We start from the raw sequence: 25,698 nt of genomic DNA on the forward strand, positions 1-25,698 counted from the left end.
TCAAGTGGTTTTGCTACCGGAAAGGGGACCTGCCCTGGTGGGTCTGCCTAGGGCCGGCCGGTAATGTGTGGGTTCTTGGCTTCGTGCAGGAAAAACTTCACGAGTCCAGGAGACTATGAAAGTGCTGCGCACGGTAAAAGCTGGACACAGTAAAACAAGAAAGGGCTTAGCATAGAAGAAGCAACAGGAGAGCCGAGGCTGGGCTGCCCTAGCTCTCTGGGAAGTCAGAGAAAACGGGGCCTTGGGAACAGGTCCAGGGGTGAGCCTGAGATGAGTTGCTGCTACCTATTGCTCCCCTGCTTGTGAGTCTCAGTTGATTAACTGGCCTCAGACCAGCATGTAAAGCACATGCAAATCCTCCAGCTGCCTCTTAGAGCTGGCTGGCCACATGGTCCTTAGCCTTGTATTTTTGATGGCTCTGGCTTCCACCCTGTCCCACCCGAGTCCATCTCAGTGGCCCTTCTTCTTTTAAAAAAAAAAAAATATTTTATTGATTTTTCACAGAGAGGAAGGGAGAGGGATAGATAGTTAGAAACATCGATGAGAGAGAAACATCAATCAGCTGCCTCCTGCACACCCCCTACTAGGGATGTGCCTGCAACCAAGGTACATGCCCTTGACCGGAATCGAACCTGGGACTCTTGCGTTCGCAGGCCGATGCTCTATCCACTGAGCCAAACCAGTTAGGGCTCACTGCCCCTTCTTGATCCAGCTGCCCCTCTGTGCTTTCTTGGATGCTCGTGTCCCTGTGTCATTTGTCTTTTTCCTCTTTTTGTTGTTAATCTTCACTTGAGGCTATTTTTTTCCATTGATTTCTAGGGAGTGGAAGGGTGAGAGGAGGGATGGGAGAGAGAGAGAAACATCTATGTGAGAGAGACACAATGATTGGTTGCCTCCTGCATGCACTCCCTACTGGGGCTGGGGAAACTGAGGTATGTGCCCTTGACCAGGAATCAAACCCGCAAGCCTTCAGTCCACGGGCCGATGCTCTAACCACTGCGCAACCGGCCAGAGCCAGGAGGGTGTCTTTTTCATTTGAGTTCTGCATGCCCTCCTGTGCCCTAAAAGTCCTGGGCTGGGGTGGGGTTAGCACCAGCCCCTGCCTTGTTTCCCTCTCCTCTTCTGCCCTGCTGAGTTGCAAGTTTCTTCTGTTGATTGACAAGAGCGCCTGCTGCCTAGAGGAAGGCCTAGGACTGGGGGCTGCAGGCCAGGACCAGCCCTAAATCTCTGTACAAAGGAGTGAGTTCCCAAATCTGCGGTCCCCTCCACGCTCCTGGTGTTAAAGGAGCTAAGAGGAGGCACAAGTCACAGGTCTCCCCGGGTGTAGCCTGTCTCGGTGATCACCCTCAGAATCAAATGAAAGAGGAAAAGGAAAGTGATTTGAGAAGACTGTACGAGTACCAGAGATTAGTTTGTTGATACTTGTCTCTCTCACATTGCCTCTTGCCCTGTGAGAGATACAGATGATGCTCTGAAAATTCCGGTCGCAAAGAAGATGATGGGAATTTCATTTGCTTGTAGGTAGACGGAAATGTCAGTGGGTCTGGCCAGGCACTAGGAGTTAGTGGGGGGCTGCTTCTTTGAGATTAAGGGAGAGATGGTCTCCGTTCACCATGGGATCCTCATGGTGCAAGTCCCTGACTGTGGGAGGCAAGTTGAGGGGGCAGGTGGGGAGATCTAGAGCGCTGTGGCTTGTTCTAGACGTCACATGATACTCAAAACCGTGGAGTTGGTGCTCTCTGGTAGTGAGTTCCCTGTCACTGAAGATATTCAAGCAGAGGCTGGATATATATATCTGTCAGAGTTACCATGGAGGAGATTCCTGCTGTGAGCGGGAATTTGGGTCCTTCTATGGTAGGTGACCTATAATTACTAAGATAAATGGAAAATGCTCTCCAAAGCGTTGCTTCATGCACTGTGTCAGTGTTGAGTGTGGGGTGGATGCAGACAGAGGCCTGCATTGTCAGGGTCCCACTTGGTTTCCCCAGCGCCTTGAGGAACTGTTTCAGGCATGGATTAATCTAGCAAGTCACTTGCCAAATGAAGGATCAAACTATAGGAACCATGTGAAGGTGGGGACCCTTAGGCTGAGGACTCTGGCAGCTTTTATGTATGTACTAGCATGTATGTATGTATGCATGTATTCATGTATGTATTCATGCATGCAGGAACACAGTCCCCCACTACTGCAAAGTATGCAGTGGAGTTTCCCACATTAGGGGAAATCGCAGGAGGCAGCACGTCCATAGTGCAGTGGATCAGCCTGCCCCGGGCAAACGATCTTCGTGGTCACGGTAGCTCTCCTGCCAGGTAAGTGTGGCAGCTTCTGTTTATTACTGAGCTGGGGCAGGGGAGGCTTTTGCCCTGGAAGGTGGTGTGGTGGTGGTGGCTGATGTGGGATGAAACCAGTGTGGAGATTTCATAGGCTAAGTGAGGTCTGTTTAAGAATTTATGACTTGTGTCCTGCCTGGTGTTCCCAGTGGTTAGAGAATCGGCTTGCACACCAAAGGGCCGTGGATTTGATTCCTGGTCAAGGGTTGCAGGTTTGATCCTCGGTCCCAGTTGGGGCACATGTGGGGAGGCAACCAATTAATGTCTCTCTCATGTTGATGTTTCTCTCTGTCTCTCCCCCTCCCTTCCACGCTCTAAACCCAATGGCGAAAATTTCCTCAGGTGAGGATTAACAAAAATAAAAATATAAAAAAGTATTTATGATCTGAGGGTTTATCTTTAGTTGTGTCTACCCTCATTTTTTTAAAAAAATGTATTTTATTGATTTTTTACAGAGAGGAAGGGAGAGAGATAGAGAGTTAGAAACATCGATGAGAGAGAAACATCGATCAGCTGCCTCCTGCACATCTCCCACTGGGCATGTGCCCGCAACCCAGGTACATGCCCTTGACCGGAATCGAACCTGGGACCCTTCAGTCCACAGGCTGACGCTCTATCCACTGAGCCAAACCGGTTTCGGCTACCCTCATTTTTAATCTCTCTTATTTTCCTAACAGTCTTTGTTTATTCATTTAAAAATTATTATAAAAATACATATATATATAACATAAAATTTACCATTTTAGCAAATTTTAATGTACAATTCAGTGTCATTAAGTATATTCACAGTGTTGTGCAACCATCACCACTTACATTCATCTTCAGAACTTTTTCATCATTCTTAGTAGAAACTCTACCCACTATACAATAACTCCTGTGACCCTTGCCCTCCAGCCCCTGGCAACCACCGTTCTACTTTGTGTCTCTCTGAGTTTGCTTATTCTAGGTACTTAATACAAATCACATAATATTTATCTATTATAGGCTGAGTTGTGTCTCCCCCAAATCCTTATGTTGAAGTCCTAATCCCCAGTACCTCGGAATGTGCCTGTGCTTGGAGATAGGGTCTTCACAGAGGTACTTAAGATAAAATGAGCTCATATGTATGGGTCCTAATCTGATAGGACTGGTATCCATATAAGAAGAGGAGATTAGGACACATAATACAGACAGAGATAAACATGTCCAGATATAGTGAGAAGGTGGCCATCTGCAAGCCAAGGAGAGCTGCTCTCCTCAGGAAAAAATAAATCTGTCCACACCTTGATCTTGGACTCCCAGCCTTCAGAGCTGTGAGAAGATAAATTTCTGCTGTTTAAGCCCGCCAATCTGTGGTGTTTTGTTATGGCAGCTCGAGCCAGCTAATACCTTGTCCTTTCATAACTGGCTTTTTTTTTTTTCACTTAGCATAATATTTTCAAGGTTCATCCATCTTGTAGCATGTACTAAATTTTCTTTTTTTATTTTTTAAAGATGATCATTTTTAAAAAACATTTTTTATTGATTTCAGAGAGGAAGGGAGAGGGAGAGAGAGAGATAGAAACTTCAATGATGAGAGAGAATCATTGATCGGCTGCCTCCTACATGCCCCACATTGGGGATCAAGCCCACAACCCGGGCATATGCCCTGACTGGGAATCAAACCGTGACCTCCTGGTTCATACATCAATGCTCAACCAATGAGCCACGCCGGCTAGGCAAAAATCATTTTTTTTTAAATGGCGGAATGATACGCCACTGCATGGGTAGACCACATTCAGTTTATCCATTCACTTGCAGGTAGACACTTGGGTTCTTTCCACCTTTCCAGTATTGTGAATAATGCTGTATTGACCACGAGTGTACAAGGATCTGTTGGAGCCCAAACAAGGTCTCTTTATTTATTTTTAGAAGTCTATTTAAAAAAAATTGGGAGACCAATGTAACAAACCTAGGCTTATTGAAAATGAAATCAGTAACTCCGACTCTGTAGCCCCATCCTGAGCCAGCACCAAGACCTCTGTTTGCCTGACCCCTGTTCCTCAAGCCCCCAAAAGGACAAGTGTGTGAGGAACCCGGGGTCAACTCAGGCCACTTTCCCACATTGTAACCACCTCCATCCCACCCTCAGTGCACACACACCCCTGGACCAGCAGGCTGGGTTTAGGCCCACGAAGGGAACAGAGAGGTTCTCAGGGTGGCAGGGAATCACAGCTATACCCCAGCCGGCTCAAAATCCCAAGTTAGCAAAGGAAGGCAAAGAGGATACTGGCTGGCACTCCCACTCCTCTCCCCCCAGCCTCCCCAGACAACAGCCTCACATCCTGATCAGTGACACTGTGATTCTGAGGTGCCAGTGGGGCTCCCAGTGGCTTCAACAGCCCCTAGGAGATGATTGCAGAAGGCGTGGGGCCCGGGGGGGGGGGGGGAGGGCGGGGGGGAGGGGGCGTGGCGCCAGCATTTGTCCTGCCACCTGCTCAGTATTAGCCAGATGAGCTGCTCCTCCCAGCTTGTGCCTGGGATGCGTGTGACCCCTCTCCCCTCTGGAACATCCATGGCCGGGAACCAGCACTCTTGCCAGAGAGAAAGCATATGTTTATACATTGAATTGTATAGGAATGTTCATAGCAGCTGATTGGTAATAGCTGAAACTGGAAAACAACTTAAATGTCTCTCAACAGTTGAATTGATAACAGTTTGTGGTACTGTAAGCCCTCAGTTACCATTGTCAATAGGTTCTGTGATTTTAAGCGAAATGACATAATGAAACCAGTTTTACCATAGGCTGTGTGTGTGTGTGTGAACACTGACTGGCTATTTTATAATATTAAGAAAGTAATTGGGGGGAGGGTAAGAGATCAACCAAAGGACTCGTATGCATGCATATGAACATAACCAGTGGACACAGACAGTAGGGGGGTGAGGGCATGTGCTGGGGGGTGGGAGCGGCTGGAAGAGGTCAGTGGGGGAAAAAAGAGACTCATGTAATACTTTTTAATTTTTATTGACTTCAGAGAGGAAGGAGAGAGCTAGAAACATCAGTGATAAGAAGGAGTCATTGATTGGCTGCCTCCTGCATGCCCCCGACTGGGGATCGAGCCCCCAACCTGGTATGTGCCCTTGACCGGAATCAAACCGGGGACCCTTCAGTCCATAGGCCGACACTCTATCCACTGAGCCAAACCAGCTAGGGCTGTAATACTTTAAACCAGTGGTCGCCAACCTTTTGGACCTCACGGACCACCAGTGGTCCGTGGACCATTGGTTGACGACTGCTGCTTTAAATAATAAAGAATTTAAATTAAAAAAAGTAAAAAAAAAAAAAAAAAAAAAGAAGAAGAAACTGAGAGGCCCCAGCCCATGGCAGGGAGCAGGCTAGAAACCGTGGGCAGCATTTTTCTTTCGGACTCGGGACTTATTTGGGCTGGGATATCGAAGGAGAAGCCCTCTGGTTTGACATGTGTAATGCTTTTCCCCCCGCTGAGGGTGCCAGCTGGAGGCCCTGCTTGAGGTATGGCAAAGCCAAAGCTCCCACCCCAGGACACCCTCCACCACTCGGATCGGATTAGAGTACCATAGGCTAATTGACACAAACAAGAGTTAAGTTCCTATGGCACCTCATCAACATTATAGGAGAACAACGTTGAACAAAACGACATTATTTGCGGGTGTGCCGTATAGCCACACCATGGAATACGACTCAGAACAAAAGGGAATGCACGATTAATATATGCTACAACATGAGCAAAGCTCAAAATAATTTTGCTGAGTGAAAGAAGTCAGATGAAAAGGAATCGTATGGGCATGATTCCATTTATATAAAAATCCAGGAAATGCAGACTAAGGGCAGTGACTGCAGATCGGTGGTTGCCTGGGGAGGGATAGAGGGAGGGACTGTGAAGGGACAAAAGGAAAATTGGAGAGTGAGGAATCCGTTCGTTATTTTGATCGTATCCAATTAGACGTCATTAAAGCTGTTTTAGAGGAAAAGCACACAGTAGATACCTAATCGATTCTTGTTCCTTTCCAAGGTGCTGACTGCTACCCTCACAGTGACACCCTCCCCCAGACAGACGAGCCAGTGTCTGCTTTCCCTCGGCTTTATGGAACTGGCTCTCTGGGGCGGTCACATGCCCTTAGGAAAATTGCATCAAACAGCATTCGAGGAGGCGACAAAAGGCTTGGAACCCCTGCGCCACTGGAAATGGATCTCTGTACCTCCACCCTCTGACTTACATCACATCGTCAGATGTGTCTCTTAGCTCCATCGGCATTCTGCCTCTTCCAGAGGTCTGGGAAGGTTAAACTCCGAGCCATTGACCTCAAAGGTCGGACATAGAGGGCTTTTCTTAACTATTAGGGCTTTCTTCTCCTGACCTTTGGGGAGGGGCTGAAATGTATGTCTGTGGTTCTCAAATAGGGTTCTTGTTGCTTGGCCGTAAAAACTCCTTCGTTCAGAAAAACTGAGACATGTCAAGGTCATTGACTTGCTTCAGACTTTGGATCAAGTTAGTGCAAATACTGGGAAGACTCAGGTCTCAGACCTAACTCGAGGGCCGTCCCACTTTCCCCCCCACCCCGCTGCTACCCCCGCCTGTGACCCACATCATATGACCTCAGGGCTGCTGAGGGAGAGACAAGGCCCTGCCTGCTGGGGCCTGGCAGTTGGCACAGCAGCGGCAGAGCAGGCTCCTGTCAGCCTCGCAGGGTCGGTGCTGCTTCCCCATCACGCCCGCCCAGTTGCCCTAGTGACTGTGTGACCCTTCTCCCCCGCCCTCGCTGCCACCAGCCCTATAAATAGAGGCAACGAGCAGCTGGGCTCTCTTGGCAGTCACCATGAGGGCGCTGGTTCTGCTCTGCTGCTTTGTGGCGTCTCTCCTGCTCCCAGGACAAGCAGGTATGACCCCACCCCCGTGGGCCAGGCCAGACTTCAGCTCTGTGCTGTGGGGGGCTTGGGCAGTAGTTGGAGAACGAGGCCTCCGTGATTCCTGGGGCTGATGGCTGGTCTCATCTTGTCTCCATTCGCTTCTCCCCCGGGGTCCAGGAGAAAGAAGTGGGTGGTGGAGAGAGCCTGATAACATTCAGGGGGCTCTCGGGGAAGTCAGAGGAAGCAGAAGCAGTGAACTGAGAGGTACAGGCAGGGGTGAGCCTGAGCCAGCGCCAGAGAGAAGGTCTGGCCAGTAGGTGCTAGGGAAGAGGACCTTGAAATTCAAGACTAGAGGAGCCTCCTAATGGGACAAAATGAACCTATCTTAGAGCAGGAGGTGCCCCTGGAGGTCACTGAGTTGACCCTCCCCCCCGTGGGGATCTGGCAGGGGGCCTGGATTGGCATGGCTGAGGACGGGGGACCATGCTGGGCAGAGTTTGGGTTTGTCTGAGGAGCAGTGGGATAGAGTGGGGGTGAGTTCGGGATAGGGCTGGAGATAGAGTTGGGGATGAGGTTGGAAACGGAATTGGACAGAGGAACAGGACTGGTCTGGAGTAGAACTAGGCTTGGCTGGAGCTTTGTTAGAAGTGGCTGGGGGCCGGTGTGCCATGGTTTTCCTTTGACATCTCAGCACTGTGAGGCAGAAGCGGCTCTGGTTACAGCACGGGGGTTATTTATAGGCGTGGAGGGGATACCAGAGCATTCTGCCACCTCTCTGTTCCCAAGATTCCTGGGGCTAGGTTCCCCCGGGGATGCTTCAGGGTGCTCTGGGGACCCCCTCAGGAATCCGGGACTCTGCTTTGTCTTTTGATGACTGCAGTCTCCATCCACACAGGGGATGTGGGGGCCAGAGCACTAGCCTTTCTGATCTCTGAGGTTCTGATTTTTGAGGGCCCAGTCTCCACCAGGAGAGCAGGTGGCTGGAGCAGCAGAAGCCATTATCTTGCAAGTTAGAGGCCAAGGTGGGGGGGCTCCAGCTTCGCATGTGCTGCTGGGCCCTGCCCTTGTCTGCCCTTGAGTTAATTTGGGCTCCGTGGGGCTGCAGCGGCTGGAGTGTCGAGGATTCCAAGCGGCTGTCAGGTGGCTAAGTATGGAAACAGCCGCGTAATTGGATCCTGAGCCCCGAGCCACTGCCACCCTCTCCCTTTCAAAACCCCTCCCCTGCTCCGCCCAGCCCCAGCTGCCACCTCTGTTTCCACACAACAGGCCCAGGAACTTTTAGCCTTTTAGGGACATCCTTTATCTTTTCTCCCAACGAGGGGTCTGGACATCTGGAATGTTCCATAGGCCTCTCGGGGAGTCTTGGGGTAGGGAAAGGCAGCAGTCAGGTGCTCTGTGCAAACATCCTCTCTCTGCATGCTCCTTCCTTCCTGGACTCTGAGGTGTGCCCTGGCCCGGCTTCTAGGGAGGGGTTGTCCACCAGTGGGCAAGGTTCCCTCCCTCCTCACCCTGCTCACACTTGGGCTGTGGGTTCTTCCCCGTGTGGAATGGATCACTACTTCAGCTGTAGGTTGCATACCCCAAAAGATGGCTTCCTTCTGCACCCACTGGGAGGTTCCAACCATGAGGGTGGCTCCCCTCCACACCCATAATGACAGTTTTTCCGACTGGTTGATTCTCTCCCGGAACTGTGCCACCCTGCCCACGGCCACAGCTTTGCTCCTGGACTTCCCGCCTCACCCCTGGGGCCTCATTTCCATGCCCATGTTGATTGCTCCTCACTGGGTGGCAGGTGTTCTCTACAACCCCCCGTTCCCGTGTCCTGGGGGAATCCTACAGAGTCTTCACGTTGCTCCCATGGCCCTCTGGGCCGGAGCAATGGCTCCACAGTCTCCTCTCCTCGTCTCTACGTGGGGGACCAAGTGCCCCTCCAGATGCCAGGACACTGATGGAGCCACCAGGCCCCCTGACCCCAGTCCTTTGTAACCATCAGGGTCCTCCTCTTGTCTTGGGGACAGGCTTGCTCAAGGACAGGGGAAAGCAACCTTGAATCGATTTACTCCGTCTCCTCATTTCTAGGTAAGGGAGCCAAAGCCAGAGGGATGAAGAGATGTGGTCAAGATTAGACAGTGAGTTAGTGACGGCACTCCCAGCCGAGGGCTAGTCTCACCCCATCTGGGAGTTCCCGCCCTTTCTTGGCCTCCCAGAACGCCTCTGCCTGTCAGGGCCCGTGAGGGTGGTGGAGAGGCTTCCGTCAGGATGCAGGACAAGAATGATGCCATTGGCCCTTTGACTTCTTGGAGGGCGGGGTGGGATGGGGGTGCTGGTTTCAAGCCGTTGGCATTTGTTAGGCTGAATATGGGACATCTTGCTTCCTGCTGCCTCCTGGAAGCAGAGAGAGATTGGGGACAGGCAGGGCAGTTTTCTGACTTGGTGCATCCCTTGTCCTCCAGCCCAGTCCTGGTTGCAGATGTGCACGTCTGCTCTGGTCCCCACCCTAAAATCCCAGGGGTTGGTGCATGCTGGGGCTGACCCACCCCTCCACGAGAGATGAGGGTGTATGGTCCCACCTGGAAGTATGCCCTCCCAAGACCCCCTCCTCACCCACCTCAGGCTGGTTATTTCTGGGGAGAGGCCCATTCACCTTCCCTCAACAGAGCCATGCAGCAGCAGCTATGATCCACCGTGGGGAAGTCTGCTGAGAGAGTCATGAGCTCGGGCATCCTGGGGAAAGAGCAGACCCCAAAGACTTTCCAGTCCCCTGCAAGCTGTGTCCCCAGTGGGCTCTCTGTTCCTAGCTCAGTGCAACTTGATGAGCCTCTAGGGAGCAGCTGGTCCACCACTTCCCTCACCGAGTCTGCGAAGTGCTAGTCTGGGATTTGCTAATGGATGCATCCTCCCAGATGTGGACGCCGTGCTCAGTGGCCTGTGAAATGGCATTTTGGAAATGCTGATTTTGCCCCCTGTCTGGATGTGACGCTGAAGGTCACACAGCCTTCAGTGTTTGTGACAGGGCCAGGTCTGGAATTCAGGTTTCCTCGCTTGCCGTCCAGTGTTTTTGGCCACTTGTGCCCTCAGAAAGGAGGTCCCAATGAGACCAGTTGCATCCACCTGGCTGTTTAGTGCTCACTGAGGTGTAGTGGGCTGGGACAGAGCTAGACCCTATGGACATAGGAGGAAGACGGCTGTTCCTCCTCTGACCCCGTCTGAGGGGCTGAGGACAGGGCCTAGTACTGTGCCTCCTGGCCTGGCATAAGGGTGGTGACTGGGGGCGTGGGAAGGGGTGGGGTCTGCCACTGTGGGATGCTGGGCTTACCCCTCTGTTTTAGGCTCCTCCTTTGCTCCAAATTCAAATCCAGCCTGACTGATCACACAACCCCTTCATTTAAATATCGTTCGAGTATTAGAAGCCCATTCATTCAAACACCTTGCCACATTTCATCATTCATTTATCCCAGATTTATTACGTACCTTCTATCTTTTAAGTGTGGTACTGGGGGAATTCAGACAGGCCTTTTGCCCTTGGAGAGCTTACAGTTCGTTAGGGGAAACAGGGTGTCTTCTGCCTTAGGCCTGTACATGGGAAAAATCAGGCACACAGAGGTGTCATAGGGAGGAACAGATGAATTGAGGTGGGATGCAGGGGAGTGGATCAGGAAATGTTTAATAGATGAGGGGGCATTTGAGCTGGATCTTGAAGAAGGTAGATTCAGACATGAAAAGATGGAAGGAAGAGAATTTCCTGGAGTCAGGAAAGAGTGGAGCTCTGAACCAGGAAAGGACATGTTTTGCCTGGGATAAGGGCAAGCAGAGAGAAGTGGGGGTCATGGGAAATCTCTCTGGAAGGCTAGGTTTGGGCCAAAGAGTGAAGGACCTTGAGTGTTGGGCTGAGGACCAGGACTTTGCCCTGTGGGCGGTGGATGACCACTGAGGGCTTTGGAAGAATCTATCTGGCAGTTGTTTGTAGGGAGGAATAGAACAAGGGGAGACTGATTAGATAACCATGTCAGAAATGCAAGTGTGAAGGTGTGAGCTCAGGCGAGAGAGCGGGAGTGGAGAGGAGGGGCGGACCCAACAGAGCTGGGGCAGAATCACTGCTCAACCTGGGAGCTGGGTGGGAAGCAGCCCTTGTGGGTTTAGTGCAGGTCATATGACCTCACCAGAAAAGGAAACCTGGAACATAAGAGAAAAGAACAGATTTTTAAAGTTCAGTTTGGGTCATTTTGAATTCCAGGTGCCAGTTGGAGATATTTAGTTAGAAAGGTGGGGTTGGACTGCGGAGAGAAATCAGGCCAGGGATCCAGAAATGAGATTTGTTTGGGTAAAGGTGAGGGTGAGGCTGTGAGACTGCCGAGGGAGCTGTAGATTTGGGGAGTGGGAAGAGAAAGAAGATAAATGGACTTCAGGAAGAGACAGGGACCTGGAAGCCAAGGGAAAGGATGCTTCCTAGATGCTGAGGAAGAGGAGGCGATGGCTTTGACACACAGGAGGTCACTGACAGATTATGGGGTGCCGTGTGTGTGTGTGTGTGTGTGTGTGTGTGTGTGTGTGTGTATAAATAAATATATATATTTTCAAGATTTTGAAATTGCTTTTTAGAGAGAGGGGAATGGAGAGGGAGAGAGAAAGAGAGAAACATCAGTGTAAGAGCGAAATATTGATTGGCTGCCTCCTGCACACCCTCTGCCGGGGATCGAGCCTGCAATCTGGGCAAGGGCCTGACAGAGAATCAAACTGGCAACCTTTCGGTGTACAGGATGATGCCCAACCAACTGGGCCACACTGGCCAGGGCAGGGGCCATGTGTGTTTAGTGAGGACGTGGAGGAGGCAGCATATTCAGAAGGTGAGACTTTTAACATTGAGTTTGGGAGGAATAGAGGACAGTAAGAATGAGTGGGGGTGGGTGAGTTTATGGAGGTAGGGAATTTTATTTTTAACACTAGCACAGACCAAGTGTGTTTGTGGGCCAATGGGGAAGGGTGAGGAAGTGACTAAGACGCCAGATGCTTGAGGAGGGTGGATGAGGTCTGAAGGAGGTCTTCGGGGACACATGGCACAGCACTGCGGAGCCCTCAGAGAGGTGCCACAAACTTGAGGTGAACTCAGTAGGCCTGGCACCAGCCAGGGACCTGACCTAGTAAGGATCCTGGTCTACACTGGGGATTGCTACAGAGGGCCTGGAGGGCCGCAGAGGGGAGGGAACCAGACTGATCTTCCCAAGAACTCTGTGGGGTGGAAAGGAAGCCGGTTGCTCTGATTTGTTAGGTATTGAATGCAGGGCCAGGATCAGAGCCTGGCTCCCATGCTGGAGAAACACTGGGCCGAGTCTGAAAGACCTGAGGCCTGGAGATGAAGGTGGTGAGTCAGCAGTTTGGTCACAGTGAATGTTAGTCTTGTTGTTGGTGGCCTGCCCCACAAGCCAGGTGCTGCAGAGGAGAGGACAGAAGGCAGATCAGGCATTCATTCAGCAAAGGTCCACTGGGCCTACCATGGGTAAGGTACTGGGTTTGGACTCTGTCAGGATTAGTGACTTCAGTGGAAGTTGGCGTGGAGGCAAGTGGCCCGAGTTTCCCGGGTGATGACCTCGGTTCTCCTTCCTAGTGGAATGGAAACTGCCCAGGCTCAGGTTCCCTCTGAGGTCTTTTCCTGGCTGTGAGGCCTCCCCACAACCCCCCCCTCCCCCACCGGCCCCACGGCCTGTTGGAGTGGCTCATTTTGGGATGAGGGGACTGAACCAGAGGAGCAAGTTGAATCGATGAGCTGGCTCGTGTTCTCTCACCACCTGCTCTGGGGATTCAGGCCCCTCAAAGCCTGCTCACCTGCCTTCTCAAGGGCCTTCTGAGACTTGAAAGCTAGAAGTCTGTCGTCAGACTCCTGCATTTGCCCTGTTGGGTCCTTTTCTCCCTCTCGGCGATTCCCTTCTCTTCTTCCACACTGGCCCTGCTCTGTCCCCCCTCCTAAGACATGCCATCAGCAAAGGCCCTGAAATTCGTTCTAATGAGGGCCAATGGCTCAACACTTAGACTGTCACTTTCCCAAATTACTTATTTTATTTTTAAGATATGAAGGGTTGTTTTTTTAAAATATATTTTTATTGATTTCAGAGAGGAAAGGAGAGGGAGAGAGATAGAAACATCAATGATGAGAGAATCATAGATCGGCTGCTTCCTGCATGCCCCCTACTGGGGATCGAGCCCACAACCTGGGCATGTGCCTTTGACTGGAATCGAACCTGGGACCCTTCACTCCATAGGCTGACAACTCTGTCCACTGAGCACAACCGGCTAGGGCTACTTTTTGTTTTAAAGGAGTCAGAAGATTTTAGCTCAAAGAATGCATATCTAAGGTGGAATGTCCCATTACTTTGATGGGCAAGGTCTTACCAAAGGTCCCTAATGACAGCATTGAGGCAATAAATAGTCCACTCCATCTGAGCACAGCGGGGCTGAACTGTGGAGTGGGGCTTTCTCTATCTGTCCTGGAAGAGGGAGTAAGAGAATGAATGAACTGGAGCCATGGTGGGCACAGCTGTAGGCCTGCCAAACGACTTGCCCAGTGCTCTGGAGGCCCCAAACCTCTCTGCTACCCCCCATCCCTGGAGTCCTCAGCAAGGAGGCAAAGGGGGCAGCGTAATTTGGCAGATGGGATGGGTCAGATTTTTGGAAACATTTCCCTGGTCTGCGTTGCCTGTGCTATCGTCTTTCTCTGGGATCAGGAAATTCTGTCCTATTATTGGTTTCATATTTCTCTAGCCCCAAAGGTGGTTTTTTGCTCAGAATCAAGGTCCCAGTCACCCCTTTGCTCAAGAGACATGCCTGTGCTTGTCTCTTCTTTGTCTTCCCTCACAGAGATCTCTGGAGCAGGAGCAGCCTTTCCAGAGCTGCCCAGCCTCAGGGTGAGGGCTCGGGTGGCAGAATCAACACCTGCCTTTTAAATTCTCCAGCTATTAGGAATTCAGCTATACACACCCTCATGGGCCTATAGCAGCCTCCTCTCCCCCAGCCTCCAGCTCTTCTCTAGTTGGAATAAATGGGAGGCTGCCACCCGCTGCCCAGGTGGTGCATGTGCCCAGAGGCCTGATTCTGAAGAAGACCATGAGACTGTGGTGCTGGTGTCAGCTCCCATCTGGCCATCCCAGGAGCCTGTTTCCCCTGGGATTCTGTCATTGGGGCCACAGGGAAGCAGAGGTGCCACGGCTTCATCCAGCTCCAAATCCTGGGGCCCAGAAGGATTTGAGGTGGGATGTTGGCCCAGGTGGGACAGGCTCCCTAGGCTCATTGCAAGGGTGTTAAGGGATGACAAGAGGCTTTTCCCTCTCACTCTTGAGTGCCCCCTCCCCCCAGGTCCTTGTCTTTCACAACCTTGAGAGCCCTTGGTCCTCTAGTCCTCTGTCAATTCAAGAGTGCCAAAGGGCACAGAATGAGTGGGGGCTGGAAGGAGGGCTCAGCACAGAGTCCTGGAGAAGTGAGAGATGTGGCCGTCCCTTGGGAGCCCTCCCTGTGTTGGGGAACCAGGATGGGGTCATGATTGGGGCAATATATGATCAGCAGGAGGCAACACAGATTGGGACGCTGCAGGATCTTAGAGGGAGAAGAGTGAGGTTGGTTAATCACACGAGGTGGGTGCTTGAAAGAGGAAGGAAAAAATGAAAAGATGAGGGACCCTCTCTGAAAGGCCCAGCTCTTCAGCCCGAGGCCACACTGTGCCGCTGGTGAGGTCCTGGCCAGCCACACTGTGAGGTAGGAATGGGCTATGTCTTTGCATCCAGGAGCTGACCTGCTATTTCGGGAGATGACACACGCTGAAAAAAATGTCACTAACACCCCAGCAGCTCTGGTTGGAGTTCAGAGGAGGGCTGGAAGGTCAGCCTCGTGGCGGGGCAGGGTTCCCTCTGGACTGGGTGGAAGGGGATGACCACTGGACTGTCAGCTCCAAGAGGACTGGGGCTGTGTGTTTAATTCACTTTCTGCTGCGTCACCAACACTTAGCACGCGCTCAGCTCATTGAATGCTCTTAACAATGTGGATGAATGAGTAGATGATTTGTGCAGGCAGAGCTGGAAGAGCATCTGAAATAGTATCAAAGCCAGGAGTGGGGAATCACAGAGCATTGCACTGGTAGGGACAGGATGAGACCAGCTCTGTCTAGAATGCGGGGCTCCTGTTCAGGGGAGACCAAACTAGCCTGACGGGTTGGGGCCCTTTGCAAAAGGTTTTGAATGCAGAGCCAAGCAGTTCTCCCCCTGGTTCTGTCCTGAGGACCTCAGCATACCTAGCCTGTTCCCTTTGTGGCTACCCCCACCCCCTTCTCCTCCCCCCTAGATATTTTTGGATCCTTCTAGAGGAGGGACTATATTCCGAGCTCAAACAGGTGCAGGCAAAGCCTGGCCTGGAGTCCTGGGCTGAAGGAAGTGGGTTGTGCTGGGAGTTCAGTCCAGAACCATGCCAGGGGAGAGCCCTGGGGCTTGGGAGCCCCCTCCCATCGTCACCTGGTCACTGCCAAAACGGTAGCCCCTAATCCTCCTTCAAGTGGCCATTCTGTTGTCAGCTCTGTTGTCTCCCATAGAATTTTCCCTGGATGGCAATAGGCAAAGACTTGACAAAGCTGTTGCTTTGGAAACGGTCTCTGATGTGCACCTGATTCCACAGCTGCCTTCGCTGGGCACCTGTATCCACCAGAGAGGCTTCTAGCTACTTTGGTGGTTACTTGTTTCCTTTTCTTTGCATTTTCTCCTACCCTTTATTCCAGATGTTAGGTTGTAGAAGATCACATTTCTCTGCCTATCGCAGGAGGTCAAGACACCAGGGGTGCTCCCTGGGATCTGGGGAGGCATCTGGAAAAATTAGGGGAGGGTCACAGTGCTCACCGTGGCCTGGGGGAGCCCATCCTGGCCTCAGGTGCCCAGCAGAGTGAGCTTGGATGCGAGTTGTGACAGGTGGTGAACCCACTGTCTTCCTGCCTCAGTTTCCTTTCTGAATTGGCGTTTAGGCCGCAGAGCCCCGCACTGGAGGCTGCCCGGCAGGAGCAGAGCAGCCAGCAGGAGTGGGGCCGGCAGGCATACTGGGGCTCAAGAACAGAGCAAGCTGGCTTTGTCATCTGTTTGCCACCAAGCCCCTTACCATCTTTGCACCTGTTTGTTCACCTCTAAAATGGGATACGAATACGTTGTCCTATTTACAGCATGGGGTTGTTATGTGACGAAGATAAGCAAATGGCTATGGGATGCTTAAAATGTTTTCTGATATCAGATACTTTTTAAGGTTAAAAGGACTAGGACAGTAATTACAGGCTATCACTGCTGTCAGTACTGCTGTGGCTTGACAACTGCTACCAGTTTCCTCAAATATCATGAAATATGAACAACTGGGGGAATCGTATCTACATAGCCGCGCCTTTGCAGGACTGTTAAATCCTCGGGTTTCTCTGTCCTCAAGGAGCTTACAAACCAGGAGGGGAGACAGTCGCCGCTTATAATATGAGGAGGGAACCATATAAGGCAGGTGTAATCAGGGGCTAAAAATAAGTAGCCTAAGAGTGCAGAGAAACGGGGAGCAGCTGGGGCAAGATGGGGCCTCGGCTAGTGAAAGCACCACGTGCTTGGTGTGAGGTGGGTCGGGAAGACTTTGTAGGGCTGGCTTAGGCGTTACTTTCTATACTATTTTCTTGGCTCTGCCATAACAAATGACCACAAGCCAGGGGACTAAAACAACAGTGATTTATCCTCTCACAGTCTGGAGGCTGGAAGTCTGAAATTAAGGTGTTGGAAGGGTCACGTTTCTTTTGAAGGCTCCAGGGGAAGAGACTTCTCACCTCTTTCAGCGTCTGAGAGATCTTAGCAGTCCTTGGCTTGTAGATGTATCTCTACAATCTCTGTCCTCATGTCACCTCTTCTCTGTGTGTCTCTGTGTCCTCTCCTCTTTTCACAAGGACACCAGTCATTGGACTTAGGGCCCACCCTAACCCAGTATGACTTCATTTTAAATAATTACATCTGCACAGAACTTATCTCCAAATAAAGCTACATTCTGAGGTTCTGGGTGTCCGTGAACCAGATACCTGATATTAAAAAAAATGTTGGGGGGGACACCCTTCATCCATGATAGTTCTTTAGCCTTGGACCCAGATTGCTGAGCAGTTGCTGGCTCTGAGTGTATAGCTCTCGTGTCTCTCCGGGGTGATAGTCTTCTACTGGGCACAGATGGCACCTGTTTCCTTGGTCAGCTCTGGCCCCATGGTCCATGCGATTGCCCCAGCAGCTAATTTGGAGTTCTGCTGATAGACCCAGAGCGAGTGTGTTGAATGAATGGATGGACAGCTGGTCGGGGGCAGGGAATTCCAGGAGCAACCACCTAGTCTAGTGGTGAGGCTGGGGAGGACAGTGGGGAGAATTTTCCAGCTCCCTGTTGGGTGTGCTCAGGTGCAGATCGAGTTGGACTTAGCACATCCTGAGGGCAAGGGTGTTTGGCTCCTGGCTGGTTGTGTGATGGAGAGAGCAGTGGTAAGAACCCAGAAACTCAGGCCTGGTGTGCTAGGCGACCTTAGCCCCAGCTCTCCCATATGCGCCCTACACACCCAGCCCCAGCGCACACGGGAGGGTCAGCAGGGCACAGGTACCTCCTGAAGCTCTGCAGAAGCCGCTTGGAAGAACTTCCAAGTGAATCCTTTGCCGAGTTCATGAGAGGTTCACATCTTAGCATTGCTGCCTTTCTCTGCTCTCCTCTCCCGAAGCAGGAGCCCCCAACTGGAAGGGCAGTATGTGGGTCTCTTCATGGCAGAATTAGGAGTCCCCAACCTGGAGTCTGGGTGTTAAGGCAGCTGTGGAAGCTGGTGGCTGTGGCTTTGTGGCACACTCTGGTTTGTCCCAGTTCTAGAGGAGAACAGGGTGTCCAGGGGCTTCTAGCCTTTCCAGAAATGCTCACCAGTGAATCCAGTCTGTACTCCTTGGCCTGGTGTACACTCACTCTCCTAAGTCTTCCACCCTCCTGACTGCAGCCATTGTTCCCTGCATACACTTGGCTTGGCTCCTGCAGCCTCTGACCCCAAATGTCCTACATCCTCCCTGGTTCCACATCCTTGAGACTCTGCTCTTTGCTGCCAGGAGTGCTCTCTTCAGGCTGCTCCTGCCCAACCTCCAATTAGATGCTACTGTCTTTAAGGAGAAGATCTTAAATGCAGGAATCCAGTGCATGATTATCACAGCAACCTTCTGAGCTGGTGGGGCAGCTACTTCTCACCCTTGGATTACATCACAAAGAAATAGGCCTGAGCAGGTTAAGTGACTTGGTCCATGGTTCTGAATCCTGGTCCTGAATCTCTTCTCTCCTGGAAAGAACTTTGCCATTAAGTTGAGAGAAGGCCTTATATTTGCCATCATCATCCATCCAGCCATCTATCCAATGGTTGTTCTGGATGCTGGGATACAAAATCCCTGATGGACAGGAAGCCAAATAAGTAAGTTGTCTAATTTATTAGATAGTTATGGGTGCAATGAAGAAAAAGACTAGGGAAGGGAGATGGAGAAGGCTTGTTGGAAGACAGCATCACCAGGTGGGTGGGGAAGGCCTGGCAGAGAAGGCTTTGGAGAAAGAAAAGAATTAAAGATACTTTGTATGTGTGTGTGTGTGTGTGTGTGTGTGTGTGTGTGTGTGTATGTGTGTTTAGCAGCTTTATTGAGATATAATTCACATACCATATAATTCATCCTTTGTAATAAGATTTAGAATATTGAGTACTGTACAATTCAATAATTTTTATTGTATTCACAAATATGTGCAATCGTCAGCAAAGTCAATTTTAGAACATTTTCATCACCTCAAAAAAGCAACCCTGTACCCACTTAGCAGTCACCCCCATCCCACCCACTCCCACCCTCTAGCCCAGCCGTGGGCAGACTACGGCCCGCGGGCCGGATCCGGCCCGTTTGAAATGAATAAAACTAAAAAAAAAAAAGACCGTACCCTTTTATGTAATGATGTTTACTTTGAATTTATATTAGTTCACACAAACACTCCATCCATGCTTTTGTTCCAGCCCTCCGGTCCAGTTTAAGAACCCATTGTGGCCCTCGAGTCAAAAAGTTTGCCCACCCCTGCTCTAGCCCCTGGCAACCACTAATCCCTATAGATTTGCCTATTTTGGACATTTCATCCAAATGGAATCATCAATATGTGGCCTTTTGTGACTAGCTTCTTTCACTTAACGTAATGTCTTCCAGGTTCATCCATGTTGTAGTATCAGAACTCCATTCCTTTTTATGGATGAATAATGTTCCATTGTACCACATTTTGTTTATCCATTCATCCCTTCATGGACAATCGCATTGTTTCCATCTTTGTCTATGTGAGTGGTGTTGCTGTGAACATCAGTGTATATGTTCTTTTATGTGAGATATGTTTTGGGGAGATTTTATCTATTTTTAAATTTTTATTGATTTCAGAGAGGAAGAGAAAGGGAGAGAGAGATTGAAACATCAATGATGAGAATCGCTGATTGGCTGTCACCTGCATGCCCCCTACTGGGGATAAAGCTCACAAACCGGGCTTGTGCCCCAGCCAGGAATCCAACCCTGACCTGGTTCATGGGTCAACGCTCAACCACTGAGCCACGCTAGCTGGGTGGGGAGATGTTATCTTTTTTTTTTTTAAAGGATTTTAATTTTATTTTATTGATTTTTTTGCAGAGAGGAAGGGAGAGGAATAGAGAGTTAGAAACATTGATGAAAGAGAACCATTGATTGCTGCCTCCTGCACACCCCCCTACTGGGGATGTGCCCACAACTGAGGTACTTGCCCTTGACCGGAATTGAACCTGGGACCCTTCAGTCCATAGGCCAGCTCTCTATCCACTGAGCCAAACCAGTTCGGACAGGAGATTTTATCTTAACATTAGAAATACCTTATACTTTTCTAGGACTGTATGATTTCAGAATCCCATCACATGTCATCTGAACATCCCACTATGTAGCACGTAGTAGGTACTCCCTCAGTAGCAATGGCATGCAGGCACAATAGACCTGGGGGTGGGCGCGGAGGGTATTTTTCTTATCTCTCTTTTTAAAAAAAAATATTTTTATTGATTTCAGAGAGGAATGGAGAGGAAGAGAGAGAGAGAAACCTCCATGATGAGAGAAAGCCATTGGTTGGCTGCCTCCTGCATGCCCCCCACTGGGGACTGAGCCCACAGTCCAGGCACGTGCCTCGACCGGGGACCGACCCGCGTCCTGGTTCATAGGTGGACAGACGCACAACCACTGAGCTGTGCCGGCTGGGCTCTTTCTTTTTATGTTGATGAAACAGGCACAGAAATGCTCAAGATCCCACTGCTGGTTAGGGAAACAAACTCAGACTCCTGACTCTGTTCTCCTTTTCCTTCCCCAGAGTCACAGGTCCCCAGGGCTGCCCCCTTCGGTGCCCCCCAGGGCAGCTCTGCCTGACACCGGGGTCCATTCCATGGGCAGGTTCTGCATGGAACCAGGGCCTCCCACCACTGTCTATTCCTGTCTCTTTGTATTCTCCTTCTGGAATATCCCCTCGCAGGGTAGTAAGGCCAGCTAGACACCAGACCTATGATGTCCCTAGAGCTGATGGGCATAAGCCCCTGTTGGCTGCCTGTGGTCTTGGAGATGGACCATAGCCTGGGCTGGGGGAACTGGACCAGGCCTGGTACAGCCTCCTATGGGGTGGGGGTCCACCCTTTGCAACCAGCAGGTCTCTGGGGATGGGTAAAGTTTGACTCCATGGTCAAGGCCCAAGGGTAGTGTTTCCCAGATACTAGTGTGTGTAGAATCACTGGAGTGCTTGTTAAAAGGTCAGACTCTTGAGGCTCCACTCACCCTGAGTGTGATTACGAGGGTCTGTGGAAGGGAGCCAGGAATGGAACATTGTAAACTAAGCTCTTCTGTGATCTTTTTGCAAATGGCCTTGAGCCATACCTTGAGAAGAGATGTCCCACAGTGGGAGGTTCATTACTGTCAAGTGCTCTCAGGGCATCCAGCAGATATTTCCTGTATAGGGATATTTGCCAGGCACATGCTGGACACCCTGGATCCCACTGGGGACAAGCCACATGCTCTAGACTCAGGGACCTTATTCCTCATGGGGACACAGGTTAAAAGAAAGGCTGTCATATAGGGTGATAGGTGTTGTGGGGACACAGAGCAGAAGTACCTCAGAACTGAGGGATCAGGATAGGCCTCACAGGGGATGGGCCTCAAAGCTGAGATCTGAACTAGGAGCCAGAATTAGGCCCAGGACGTGGGGGAAAGAAGAACAGAATGGTGTTGGTGCTCAAGAAAACTGATTGGAAATCCACACAGACTAATAGGATTTCTTTTTTTTTTTTTAAAAAATATATTTTATTGACTTTTTACAGAGAGGAAGGGAGAGGGATAGAGAATCAGAAACATCGATGAGAGAGAAACATCGACCAGCTGCCTCCTGCACACCACCCACTGCGGATGCGCCCGCAACCAAGGCACATGCCCCTGACCGGAATCGAACCTGGGACCCCCCCAGTCCGCAGGCCGACGCTCTATTCACTAATAGGATTGGCCTAATAGGATTTCTTAAAGAATTCTGCAGGTGATTGTCATGTAAGTTTGGACGCTCAGCATGTTGTTAGGCCCTCTGGGGACATAGAGAGGCATTGGTCCAACCTCTTGTCCTAGAGGAGATGCTGAGTTAGAAAGGAAGCTAGGACATAGGCACACCCCTCAGAAGGTCACAGCCACACAAGGCAGGGGCTGTGTCATTTGCCTCAGTGTGGAATAGTCACAGACGCTGAATCAGTGGAGGTCAGCAAGGGGACTTGTGTGACCTGGAGGTGTGAGAACCCGAAGGCATCACAAAAGGTGTGAGGGAACAGGTGAGGCTGGAGAAGCAGGAGGGCATCCCAATGCAGATGGTGGTGTGGGCCATCAGAAGGCCTGTTGTGGGTTGGATTGTGTCCCCCTAAAAGATATGTTGAAGTCCTAACCCCCAGAACCAAACCTCTGAATGTGATCTTATTGGAAATAGGGTCATCACAGATATAGTGAGCTAATCTGCTGGTGTCCTTCTGTGGAAAAGAGGAGATACAGAAAAGAGGCACAGGCCCGTCCGCTGTGGCTCAGTGGTTGAGTGTCAACCTATGAATCAGGAGGTCATGGTTCAATTCCCAGTCAGGGCACATGTCTGATTGTGGGCTCGATCTCCAGTGTGGGGCATGCATGAAGCAACTAACCAATGATTCTCATCATTGAGTTTCTATCTCTCTCTCCCTCTCCCTTCCTCTCTGAAATAAAAAATATGGTTAAAAACAAAACAAAAAAGGAAAGAGGAAAGAAAAGAAAAGAGGCACAGGGAGAAGGCCATGCACAATGGAGACAGAGATTGGAAACATGCATTGACAAGCCAAAGATTGCTGGGAATGACCAGAAACTGGGAGAGGCAGGAGGCAGCCTTCTGGGGGGACTTGGCTCTGCTGACACCTTGATTTTGGACTTGCGGCACTCAGAACTGTCAGAGAAAATACCTTTATAGCTTTAAGTCACCAGGTTGTAATGCTTTGTTACAGCAGCCACAGGAAACTAATACCCCGCCAGGTTCAGGCTTTCATGCAAGGATTTGGGGCTCTGTCCAGCCTGGTGGTGGGGGACCCTTTGGGTAAGCGGCCTGTTGGAGCGCCTCAGATGCAGTCTGGCAGCAGCCTCTTAGGGCCCTCAGCACTGACCAGGGACGGTCACCCTGGGGACAGCAAGTGCAGAATGTACGCCTGCTCTGGCCCCACCCTCTGCCCTGCCCTTGGCTCTAACCTTCCTCTCCCCAAGGGAGACCGTGGGAACTGAGTAGTAGATGCCTGCCCTGGCCTCTTGCGTGGCCACCAGGCTGCCAAAGGGAAAGAAAGTTCCCAGGTGTTATGAACCTCAACTGGTTTCAGTGCTGAAGAGACAGGCAGAGAGCCCAGGCCCCAGGTCGCACTAAATTCACCCGAGAAGGAAGCTACTCTCAGTTTAATTGGTTGTAATGATTCTCCCTGGGGGTGGGGATGCCCAGAGAGGGAGCCCTCGGTCATATTTCCTGTTGTTCACCCGGGAAATGGTTGATCACATGCCTGAGGTTCAAGTGTCTAGGCCACTTGGGAATACAAAGTGGAAGCAAGTCTGCCTCTAAGGGAGACATGAGCTTTCTAGAATGTTCCACTATAGAGTGGCCTGGGTGTTATAGACACTTTTGCCTGTAGCATTTTCCAAGCTTTGGAGTGATAATTGAGGGTAATGGATGGATTTGTTAGGAGGCTTTGAGACTTTGTCCCGTTCATAGAGCAGCAGACAGGGAGGTGGTCTTTCATTTCTTTCATGATTCAGACTCTGAAAGGTTCTTCTGGTCCAGTCTTTTTGTGGCCTCTGCCTTCCTCAATTCAAGTAGCTAACAGCTGATCTCACACAGGCTTAGGAACCAACTGTCCTTTGTCTCCTGGTGATGGAGACAGTGAGTCTCTCCTTGTATTCTTCTCCAGATGGCACTGGGAGTACCGCAGACTAATGGCAAACTCAGGGCTGCTTGGTGCCGGTGATCTCTGGGAACTTAACCCCCAGGCCAGTCTCCCCCAGATCTCTGTACAGAGCTCTGTTCAGGGACACGGCAGATGTCGGCCCTCGGCAGGCCATATTTTATAGGAACAACTAGGGGAATGGATGGGTGATCGATCCCAGGATTGCTGGGTTCCAGGGATAGGGCAAGATATGGGATAAAGCAGTGGTTCTCAACCTTCTGGCCGTTTAAATACAGTTCCTCATGTTGTGACCCAACCATAAAATTATTTTCGTTGCTACTTCATAACTGTCATGTTGCTACTGTTATGAATCGTAATGTAAATATCTGATATGCAGGATGGTCTTAGGCGACCCCTGTGAAAGGGTCGTTCGACCGCCAAAGGGGTCGCGACCCACAGGTTGAAAACCGCTGGGATAAAGGATTAGAAATGTCAGAGAGAGAAGGAAGTCACGGCTGTTTGACACCCTGCACAAAAGACCAGGTGAGGGGTCTGGAGACCTTGTGTTTTTGTCTGGTTTTGTCCCCAACTTTTGCTAGGTGACTTCCAGCAGGTTCTTTTTCTGCTCTGGGCCTCGGTCTCATCTGTGAAATGGAAAAGTTGAGCTAGTTAATTTCTAACTTTTTTCCCAGTTTTAAAAGAAGTCTCTAGTGAAATGTAACTGTAGGGCTGCACTATAGACGAGGTTTGGGATCAGAATGTCTGGGCCCAGAAGTGGAACCCATCTGCTGTGAACTTGGTGAAGCTCCCCGGGAGAGAAGGTGAAAAGACCTGGTGTTTTGGTGCCTGGACTGCAGTTTTTCCGGAAGGGTCTATGGATGGGAGCACACACAGCAAAATATTTGCTGTTGCTGCCCAGCCTCTGCCCTTGGCTAGACCTTCTCTGAGCAGACTTGGGGACGGGCGGCTTCTCTGGTCTTCTTGGCAGTTGGGGGTGAGATTTGCTAAGGGCACCACACTGCTGACGGGTGTAGGGGAAGCTTCGTGCTGCTGACGGGGGTGAAGAGGCGCCTGGGGTTGTGCAGGCCTGTGTGTTAGGCCCTTTCAAGCCATGAAAACCTTCGCTCTGATGTCAGCCAAGCAGAGCTCCACTTGAATGGGAACTAGAGCCCCCCTCAGTCTGTCTTTGTGGTGCGGTCAAAGCTCATTCTCGAGGCCCAGGTTGGTTCTGGGGGGTGTATTGTTTTGCTTCCTGTGCTCTCTTATCACAAGGACGTGAGGCCATGCTGGCACTGTGAGTGGCTCTCTCAGGCAGTGTTGCCTTTTCTGAGAGTCCTGAAGGGCCCTCAGCGGCTCTGCCTCCACCAGGGCCTCTCATCCATTCTTACAGATGCCCCCTGACAAGTGGTCTGTTTAGATGTGCCCCTGAGTGTGCGTTTGTGTTTGGGTGAAGTGCAGGGTCACCTCGCTTCAGTGGCCTGATGGAAGGGCTCTGGGAGGTAGAGGGGGTAGGGGAAACCATGTGAGGCCTTAGAAGTTTCTGGGTGAGCCAGTGCTGATTAAAACTGGGAGTCAGTGACTGCAGGAGTTAACTTGGGGCTCAGCAGAACAAGATCTGAGCCCGGGAGTGTTGACAGCTAAGGTCCATTTCTGTCTCAGGACAGCTGGAACCTCATGCAGGGAACAGGGCTACCCCCATGGTGCCACAGCTACTTGTCTGAGCAGCTTCTGGCTGGGAGAAGGGGCGACAGAGTCCCAGCCAGAAAGACCTCTCTTGGCCTACTAACTGACCCTCCACAAGCAGGGGGGGTCAAAGGACTAAGAGAGGTGAGCCAGCTCGGCTTCTGTCCAAAGCTGGTTCTGTTTTGGTCCACTCAGTGAACTTGGGATTTGGCCTGGCATTGTTGCTCTTCTAGGAAATAATTATTATACCAGACATTCATAGAATGCTTTTCAACATCGTTTGCTATTGAAAATACTCGAAGGGGATTGACCAAGCAGGTGCTATTATCTGCATTTTGTATGGGTGAGCGGAGTTGGGTATAGGAAG

At 50.8% G+C, this 25,698-nt stretch overlaps 1 protein-coding gene and 1 non-coding gene across 3 annotated transcripts in view; one reads left to right on the forward strand and one right to left on the reverse strand.

The window, feature by feature from the left end:
• Positions 1 to 2,155: 2,155 nt before the first annotated feature.
• LOC118657217 lies at positions 2,156 to 2,318 on the reverse strand. Its single transcript, XR_004967938.1, has one exon. It is a non-coding gene; the product is annotated as a U1 spliceosomal RNA (small nuclear RNA).
• Positions 2,319 to 6,972: 4,654 nt separating this feature from the next.
• Positions 6,973 to 25,698, forward strand: part of SRL (sarcalumenin) — a 43,326-nt gene continuing 24,600 nt past the window's right edge. The window contains exon 1 of one of the 2 annotated variants that reach the window (XM_036309595.1): positions 6,973 to 7,207. In XM_036309595.1, the coding sequence (XP_036165488.1) occupies positions 7,147 to 7,207 (61 nt within the window). In that variant the 5' untranslated portion in view covers positions 6,973 to 7,146. The remainder of the gene's footprint in view (positions 7,208 to 25,698) is intronic. The other variant, XM_036309596.1, reaches the window with a different exon arrangement.

The sequence above is a fragment of the Myotis myotis genome, unplaced genomic scaffold (genome assembly GCF_014108235.1).
Source record: "Myotis myotis isolate mMyoMyo1 unplaced genomic scaffold, mMyoMyo1.p scaffold_m19_p_5, whole genome shotgun sequence".
NCBI lineage: Eukaryota > Metazoa > Chordata > Mammalia > Chiroptera > Vespertilionidae > Myotis > Myotis myotis.